General features: G+C 40.4%; 1 protein-coding gene across 10 annotated transcripts in view; it reads right to left on the minus strand.

Moving 5' to 3' along the window:
• The window catches only part of SUSD1 (sushi domain containing 1), a 135,264-nt gene that overhangs the window by 39,082 nt on the left and 86,061 nt on the right, over positions 1 to 10,121 (minus strand). For all 10 annotated transcript variants that reach the window (XM_021927275.2, XM_021927276.2, XM_031654402.1 and 7 more), the window contains one exon: positions 1,781 to 1,872. In XM_021927275.2, coding sequence (XP_021782967.2) covers positions 1,781 to 1,872 — 92 coding nt within the window. The remainder of the gene's footprint in view (positions 1 to 1,780; positions 1,873 to 10,121) is intronic.

Below are 10,121 nucleotides of genomic sequence, written 5' to 3' on the forward strand. Positions count from 1 at the left end.
TGAATTAAGATACTCGTAGCTGGTCTGGTAAAACCTGAGAAGGGTTTTTCTCCTCTGCCTGCCGCTTCTGGTGACCCTACCCTTTCCTTTACCACCCTGACACTTTGGCCAAGAGACACCCTTTTGTTCTTACTTAATTTCTTGTAGTAGAAGCTCATGCCAGTCTTTCCCCCCCCCCCCCCCCCCCCCTTTTTTTTTTTGAGATGGAGTCTCATTCTGTCACCCAGGCTAGAGTGAAATGGCACGATCTCGGCTCACTGCAACCTCTGTCTCCCGGGTTCAAGCAATTTTCCTGTCTCAGCCCCCCAAGTAGCTGGGATTACAGGCCCGTGCACCGTGCCTGACTAATTTTTGTATTTTTAGTAGAGACAGGGTTTCACCATGTTGGCCAGGCTGGTCTCGAACTCCTGACCTCAAGTGATCCACCCGCCTCAACCTCCCAAAGTGCTGGGATTATAGGCGTGAGCCACTGTGCCCAGCCAGTCCTTCCCTTTCTTACTCACGACCACGTCGAGCCTCAAAAGTTCCCCTTGGCTCTCTAGATAACACATCCATACCCTGGTCAGAGACACTGATAAGGACACAGACACACATGCATAAGCCACTGGACTCCTTCCATGGACACTGCCTGAGCATCAATAGCACCAATATAGGAGTACAAAGAAATTCTCGGCCAGGCGTGGTGGCTCATGCCAGAAATTCCAACACTTGGAGGCTGAGGCAGGAAAATTGATTGAGGCCAGGAGTTTGAGACCAGCCTGAGAAATATAATGATACCGTGTCTCTACAAAAAAAATAAAAACTTAGCCAGGCGTGGTGGTGTACACCTGTAGTTCCAGCTACTCAGGAGACTGAGGCAGGAGAATCACTTGAACCCAGGAGTTCAAAGCTGCAGTGAGTTATGATCATGCCACTGCACCCCAGCGTGAGTGACAAAGCGAGACCCTGTCTCTAAAAAAATGAGAACACATGGACACAAAGAGGGGAACAACGGACACAAAGAGGGGAACTCCGGGGCCTACTTGAGGGTGAAGAGTGGAAGGAGAAGAGGATCAGAGAAAAATACCTATTGGGCACTATGCTTATTACCTGGGTGACAAAATAATCTATACACCAAACCTCCGTGAAACTTTAGGCCAGGCGTGGTGGCCCCCACACAGTATACCTATATAATAAAACTACACCCATACCCCTGAACCTAAAAGTTATATAATTTAAAAAAATAAAAATAAATTTCAAATGTTGAAAATGAAAAAGAAAAGAAGAAATTCTCGTGGCTGTCTCATCTCTCCCCAAGGTTTCTTCTTTTTTTTTTTTTTGAGACAAAGTCTTGCTCCGTCACCCAGGCTGGGGTTCAGTGGCGTGATCTTGGCTAACGGCAACCTCCACCTCTCGGGTTCAAGCAATTCTCCTGCCTCAGCCTCCTGAGTAGCTGGGATAACAGCCATGTGCCACTACGCTTGGCTCATTTTTATATTTTTTGTAGAGACAGAGTTTCACCATGTTGACCAGGCTGGTCTTGAACTCCTGGCCTCAAGTGATCCACCTGCCTCAGCCTCTCAAAGTGCTGGGATTACAAGTGTGAGCCACTGCGCCCAGCCAAAGGTTTCTGTCTTTAAATATGCAGAAGTGGCCATCTTCTTGCTTCTGGATGCAATTGCCACAGTAAATCGTCTATTGATAATGATAGTTATAGAAGTAGATTTTTAGGTTTGTGGGTATTTTTAAGCCTCCCACATAAGACAACCATCTATAAATACAGTAACTTTCAGTCACTTACTAAATACATCTCCTCCATATCAGCTGTCTTAATGCTTCTCCATCTCAAGCAGGTTTCATTAAATCCTGAAATGTTACTGATGGTCTGTTTTACTGCAACGGAAAAGAAACGAGAAATCAATTTACACTCTATAGAAAAAATACTACCTTTTAACTGAGCCATTTTCCAAGGATAAGTGTTAGCATAAGATGAGTTCAACAGTATTTTAATTTAGAAATTAGTGGTAGCAGTCTCAAAGAAATGCCACTTTTATATTTAGGTAAACTCAGTCTTGATGAAAGATTTCAGATTCAAAGATACCTAATCGGAGGACCCCTCTTAAGAATTATTTTGAGTGGGCCGGGCGCAGTGGCTCATGCCTGTTATCCCAGCACTTTGGGAGGCTGAGGCGGGCAGATCGCTTGAGACCAGGAGTTCGAGACCAGCCTGGCCAACATAATGAAACAAACCCCTTCTCTACTAAAAATACAACAATTAGCTGGGCGTGGTGGTGTGCGCCTGTAGTCCCAGATACTTGGGAGACTGAAGAATCGCTCAAACCTGGGAGGCAGAGGTTGCAGTGAGCAGAGATCGTGCCACTGCACTCCAGCGTGGGCGACAGAGTGAGAATCTGTCTCAAAAAAAAAAGAAAAAGGAAAAAAAAAAATTATTTGAGTTTATTTACTGCAAACTTCCTTGGCTTACTAAGCTAAAATTGTAACTCTTTGTCCTGGACCTTGTATACCCTCATTTATACAAATAAGTGTCGGTTTGAAATTCTGAGCTGAGAGCAACATTTCAGCAGAGAATTGCTCCTTGAGGAACTGAAAAAAGTGCTTTCAAGCAATCAGGTTTTTCATGAAGAAAAGAATAGGAGGTGGTGGGAATTCTCTTGGATTGGGCTTCCTTATCTCTTGTGAGCAAAGTATTTCTTGTCCTCTGCTCAGTTTCATGGTAATCAATCTAAAAGACAGTTCAGATCTGATACAGTTTAATGTAGAGGTACACCCCTCCTCCAGTAGTCAAGACTGTTTACTCAAAACCCTGACATCAGAGGTTACTTCCTTCAAAATTATCTCTGTCCCTAAAGAGGAAATAATAGAGGAGACTCGCTAAGAAGTTTCACAGGAACACTGGGATGATTAACGAGTGATAAAGACAACTCCCAAATTACCTGAAAGGAAGGTCTCATGAAAGGTAAGGCTGTATTTTGTAACCCCCTGGCTTGACAGGTTCCTACAAATGAAGCCAAGTAGGTAGACACGACCCCTGTCTGTGGATTGGGCAGCTTGGCACAGAGAAAGCCTGCATAGGTCACAAGCTGTACCTCAAATATTGCAACACAGAGCAGGTAGGGAACAGGAGGCAAAGATGAACTGGTGATAAGGAACAGGAGGAGTACGGATGATTCCAGGTAATGCAGCCCCACAGCTGGGTAGAGACAGGTTTGGAGATTAGTAGTAGTGGTCCAAAGTTACACTTCTGAAACTTTCAAAATACGAATAACTCCAATAGTATTTAAAGAGTTCTAGACTATACAAAAAGGTGGAAGGCTCCCCAAATCATTTAATATGACTAAATAATCCACAATGCCCAATATGTGCAAGGATGGCACAGCCAATCACTAAACATCCTATGCCAAATTCACTTGTTGATATAAATACAAAAATCCAAAATAAAATATTAGCAAAAAGAAGTCAGTAGTACATTCAAAGAACAATACACTATGACCAAAGAAGATTTATTCCCAGAATACAGAGAGGATCATTATTGGGAAAGCTATTAATAGGTTAAAAGAGAGAAACCATGTGGTTACTTTTATAATTGGAACTATTAATACATTTAATATACTTTGTTAACTTGAAATCTTAGTGAGCTAGGACTTCATTTGACAGAAACTCCTTAGTTTAATAGGGTTTATAAGAAACCACTACACTCAGTAGTAAAACAATTAAGCAATTTCTAGTAAAGTTAAGAACAATACAAGGATGTCTGGTCTTGTAGCTATTACTGAGCCTTGAATATTCAAGAGATTCTAGACAATGCAGAAAAAGGCAAGAAAAAAAAATGAGCTATAAATGCCAGAAAGTGGAACAAATGATGCAACTGCCAGTAAATCTAAGAGACTCAACTAATCAAATATGAAACTGTTTGAAAATAATAGAAAGGCAACACACAAAAACTGATCATTTTCTATCTATCTTCAAGAACAAGTATGGTAGCCTAAATAATGACTCCCATCCCCCACCAGCATGTCTACATCCTAGTCCCTGGAACCTGTATGTTACCTTACACGGCAGAAACACTTTGCAGAGGTGACTAAGACAGTGAGATTATCCTGAATTGTCCAGATGGGCTCAATGTGATTACAAAGATCCTTATAAGAGGGCAACAAGAAGAGTTAGAGAGAAGATTCAAGAACGGAAGTGAGGTTAAACTGATGAACTTTAAATATGGAGGGTGGAGCCACAAGCCAAGGAGTACAGGCAGGATCTAGAAACTGGAAAGGGCGTGGAAATAAATTCGCCCCTAGATCCCCCCTACCCCTGAAGAAACACAGGCCTGCTGACACCTTGATTTCAGCTTAGTAAAACACTTCACACTTCTGACCTCCAGAATTATAAGACACTAAATTCATGTTGCTTTTTGTTTTTGTTTTCTTTTGTTTTGTTTTTTGAGACAGTATCTTGCTCTGTCACCCAGGCTGGAGCACAGTGGCCTGATCATGGCTCACTGCAGCCTCGACCTCCTGAGCTCAAGTGATTTCCCTGCCTCAGTCTCTCGAGTAGCTGGGACCACAGGCACAGGCCACCATGTCCGGCTTATTTTTCATTTATTTTAATTTTTTTGTAGAGACGGCGCCTCTGTGTTGCCCAGGCTGGGCTCAAACTCCTGGGCTCCCACCTCGGCCTCCCAAAGTGCTGGATTACAAATGTCAGCCACTGCACCCAGCCCTCATGTTATTTTCTGCCACTAAATTTGCAGTAACTTGTCATACTAGCAAAGAAAACTAATACAAGTAGCAGAATATAATAGAAAAATAAAAAGATCCCTATTCATGAGATGGGATATCAAAGCAAACTTCAAATACCTAAAAATAAACCTAACTAGAAATATCCAAAACTTACACAAAGATTTTAAAGAAAAAAAAATTTTTTTTTTTGACATACAGTCTCTCTGTCGCCCAGGCTGGAGTGCAATGGTGCAATCTCGGCTCACTGCAACCTCCGCCTCCTAAGTTCAAGCAATTCTCCTGCCTCAGCCTCCCAAATAGCTGGGACTACAGGCACGTACCACCATGCCTGGCTAATTTTTGTATTTTTAGTAGAGACAGGGTTTCATCATGTTGGCCAGGCTGGTCTCAAACTCCTGACCGCAAGTGATCTGCCCACCTTGGCCTCACAAAGTGCTGGAATTACAGGTGTGAGCCACCACCCCCAGCTGCCACAATTATTTTCTTATCTCATAGGACTATTTTATACTGGTTGAAAAAGCTTTTACAGACCAACATAGATATTAAATTTTAATTGTATATTATAAGACAAAAATATAAGCAAAATTGAGACATTCCTAAAATTTCTTCATGGTCAGTATATAACAAACACTTTTCAATCACTTCTCAATTAAGAGTTATTGGTGTCTATATTTTTCCACACAATAGCATCCTATGAGATATCTATCAGAGTTTGGTGAGGCAGTATTTCTTCAAAATGTGCTCTTTTTTTTTTTTCCATAACTTTCTCACCATCCACTGACACCCATTCTGATGCTGAAAGTTGCTCTTATAGTTTGCTGTTCTGTTCCCATTGTGCTTTACATATTATAACACTGTGTCTCAATGTCAAATCATAATGTAGCTTTTTGGAAAAACTTTTAGTAGGCAATTGATCTCAAGACATAAATGGCACCACTAATGTCCATGACTAAATAGAAGTGACAGCACTATAAGCAACTATGACCAATATGATGCATAGATGGACAATGACAATTGTGTTCTTGGCAGCCACCTGACTGTATAACAATTGTAGGATTTCATAGATATCAAAATGTGAAAAAAAAAATGCCTCTGAGAATCAATAAAACATAACATATACAAGTATATTAACAGTATCATTGACTGTAATAACAAAAACTTGAAAGGGAAAAAAATACCCAAAGAACCTTCTACAGAGAATAAGTGAATAAATTAGTATACCTTCATACGATGGAATACTGTGCTTCCCTCAGAGAGAATGAGATGACATTATATGAATTGATATGGAAGTATATCTACAGGATATTGTAAGGCCAAAAGTCAAAGAATAAAATAAAACAGCAAAATGAAGAATAATGTATATACAATTATTTCATTTTTTAAAATTACACACACACATATGCTTAAGTAACCTAACAGTAGTGGTGAGTCTGCAGCTCCTTCTGCTCACAGGAAATGTCTCACTGGCTCACAGTTCAGTTCCACCCGGGTCAGGGAGTGACATTCTCCCTCCAGGTTCCCTTCCCTCCATTCAAGGGGCTTTACAGTTTGAGCCACAGGCAGGTTGAACCCATGATGCGTTCAGTGAGGAGAAAAGGATCCCCAGTAGAGCTCATCCCAAGTCCCTTCCTAGTGCTCTCAGATCCTTTGCTATGAAAGATACGTGCCACGGTGTCTCACACAAATCTTCCTTCTCTTATACATTTTTAGTGACTACTCTGTGTTCTCTCTTTTCTCCACCCACTGGGCCAATCTAATCTAGAATCCTGAAGTTGAAAAACCAGAACTGCAAGAATGCCTCAAAAAAGAGAAAATTAAGCTCTTAACTAAACTTTGTTTCTGCTTCATTAGTATGGGCAAACAATTCTGGGCAAAATCAATCACTGTTTCCTCTCTGGTCCTGTAGTACCCTGCAAATACCTCAATTCTGCTTTATGTATTGTATTATTGATCTTTGTCTATCACCCCCATTGAACTGATAGCTTCTTGAAGAGAGAGACATCTTCTTAATCTTTACACGCTCAGTATCTAGGGTAGTGATTTAAACAATCACAGCAGTTGTGATTGTTTAAATGCAGACAATCAGCAATAAGGGGAAAGCTAAGCAAATGGTATTTCATTGACCCAGTGGAATATAAGTACTCTGAATAAGACATGATTTCTGCCCATAACATGCATTTCATTTAGGAGAGAAGTTATGGCCTATATAAGTATAGTTTTAAAAACAAGGGAGCATATAATAAATGCCAGAAAGCAAATGTAAGTATTGGTTAACATTTGATAGACATTCATCATGTGTCAGGTATTGTGCTGTTTCTCCATATGCTTTAACCCATTTGGTCTTCACAACAAGCCCACGATGTGGATACTGTCAATCCCATTTTCACAGTTAAGGCAACTGGGACACATAGAGGTGAAATAACTTGTCCCAAGTTACAGAGACAGTAAGTGGCAGATCTGGGATTTGAATTTAGATCATCTGACTCAAGAAGAGCTGTGCCAAACTACTTCCTGTGCCAAGCTACCTACGAGCTTTCGTCATAAAAGGAGAACAGAAAACATTACAAACTTTAAATTGCTGTTAAGGTTGGGTGCAGTAGCTCACGCCTGTAATCCCAAAACTTTGGGAGGCCAAGGTAGAAGGATTGCTTGAGCCCAGGAGTTTGAGAGCAGCTTTGGCAACATAGTGAGACCCGCCCCCCTCACCACAAGCCATTTCTACAAAAAACAAAAAAGTTAGCTGAGCATGGTGGCGGGAGCCTGTAGTACCAGCTACTTGAAAAGCTGAGGCGGAAAGATTGCTTGAGCCCAGGAAGTCAAAGCTGCAGTGAGATTGGTCCTGCCACTGTCCTCCAGGCTGGGTGACAAAGCGAGACCTTGCCTCTCTAAAACACACACACACACACACACACACACACACACACAAACGTGTTAAATAGAAAAGTAAATATGAAATTCCAGCAAAATTATCTCTCAATCTCCCGCAAGTCCTTGTGAAGAGCAAGGGGGGCTAGAAGGGGTGTGTGAAATAGAAAAGAGGGAAGCAAGGTGGCCCAGAGTAAGCTAGGTTCACTCCCAGCAAGAGAAACTCCACTCTATGAAAAAGAAAAGAAGAAAAGAAAAGAGACCTGGTATATAGTCAGAGCGCTGACTACAAGGAAAGGATTAAAAGTCCATGAGTTGTCAGGTAGTGGTAACAAAAAGGCATTGCTTCTGGGAAAGAAAAGAATAAAAGGGAAAGAATGGGTGTCCTTTGGAGACTAAGCAGTCGTGGGCAACAGAAGAGAGAGGGAAATGCAAGATCCTACAAAGCAAAAGAGAACCTAAACTGAGAATACATGATTCATGCCCAGCCTTATCAAACAACAAAACAAAACCTTTAAAGAAACTGCATTTCACTCAGTGACAGAAGAGGGCACTCTTAACCTAGAAATCTTAGTAACCATCCTAAACCAGCAATTCTGTCCCTGGAATTAATGGACAAAAGCAGTTTGTATTTCATATATATATACACACACACACACACACACACACATATATTATACATATATGTATATTTAATATACATATATATTATACATATATGTATATTTAATATACATATATATTATACATATATGTATATTTAATATACATATGCAGCTTGTAAAAAGCTCTACATTTTTTTAAACCCACAAACTGGGGTGGTAGAGGAGTCCTATACATTAGTAAACTGAAATAAGTATTCTCAAGCATTTGGGGGTATGAAGAAAACTCTTTAAGTCAGAAATTTTAAAACGTTTTTTTTTCTTTTTGAGATGAAGTCTCATTCTGTCACCCAGGCTGGAGTGCTGTGGCACGATCTCTGCTCACTGCAGCCTCTGCTCACTGAACCCTCCTGGGTTCAAGTGACTCTTCTGCCTCAACTTCCTGAGTAGCTGGAATTACAGATGTGCACCACCAAGCCTGGCTAATTTTTGTATCTTTAGTAGAGATGGGGTTTCACCATGTTGGCCAGGCTAGTCTTGAACTCCTGACCTCAAATGATCTGCTCCCCTCAGCCTCCCAAAGTGCTGGGATTACAGGTGTGAGTCACTGAGCCAGGCCTAGAAAATTTAAAACTTAAAACATAAATGGACAAAAAACTAGGGAGGAAATGAAACAGGTGACTGAGTTCAGGGAAAAAAAAATGAAAATACAAAATCACATTAGAAATAATAAAGACTAAATTCCATGGTGCCTAAAGAAGGGTAGATTTAATTGAAGAAATACAGGAAAACAACTGAAAATAATTAAAATGAGATCAAAAAGAAGTTAAAAGGGTCAAAAATAAAGTGAATGAAGCGGAATACAGGCAAAGATCCAACATACGTATAATTAAATTATCTGAAGAAGATAAACAAGCATGAAACAGAATTAGTGTTTAAAACTATAATTCAAGATAACTTTACAAGAATAAAGAGGCCTGAGTAGAAATACTAAAGGGATACACTGGGTACCTGTGAAATCTGACTGCAAAATGGGGTGACAATCAACCCCAAAATGTATTCAAGTAAAACTATGAGATTTTAAAGATAAAGAAAGAAATCCTCAGGGTCTTCACTCAAAGAAATAAACAAATAAGATACAAGGGCAAAAGAATCGGGCTGTATCAGGCTTCTCAAAAGCCACATAGAAAGCAAGGCAGCAAAAGAACTGAATCTTTTTAAGAAACTCAAATCAAGAAAGTGTGAATTAAGATTTTTATATCTAGCCAAGCTGCCTTTCAAGTGTCAAGGCTATAGAGAAACAATTCTAAATATCCAAGAACTCAAGGAACACTGTGCTCTTAAGGAATCTACTGGAAAATGAGCTTCATCCAAGAGATAAACTGGGGAAACTTCAGTAAAAGGATTGGTGATAAGCATTTGCTATATTCAACTGTAGCTCTAAGACAAAAATAAAGATGGGGCGAGACAGAAGAATGATATATAAATGCTATATGTTTTCATAAAGTAGAAATAATGCAACTGAAAAACTGAGAGGAAAAGGGACACAGAAAAAGGAAAATAGAATAAATCAGTTGTGTCAACAGTTGAATGTCATAAAGGCAATACATGAATTAAAGTATGCCATTAAAAACTGTCAAACCAGGCCAGGTGCAGTGGCTCAGACCTGTAATCCCAGCACTTTGGGAGGCCAAGGTAGGAGGATTGCTTAAGGCCAGGGGTTCAGTTCTAGCTTGGACAATATAGGGAGAACCTGTCTCTACTAAAATAAAAAATGAAAATAACAAAATTAGCCAAGCATGGTGGCTGTAGCCCCAGCTATTTGGGAAGCTGAGATTGGAGGATCACTTGAACCCAGGAGTTCAAGGCTGTAGTGAGCTATGATCATGCCACTGCACTTCAGCCTGGGAATGAGACCCCA

Source organism: Papio anubis, chromosome 13 (assembly GCF_008728515.1).
Source record: "Papio anubis isolate 15944 chromosome 13, Panubis1.0, whole genome shotgun sequence".
Classification (NCBI taxonomy): domain Eukaryota; kingdom Metazoa; phylum Chordata; class Mammalia; order Primates; family Cercopithecidae; genus Papio; species Papio anubis.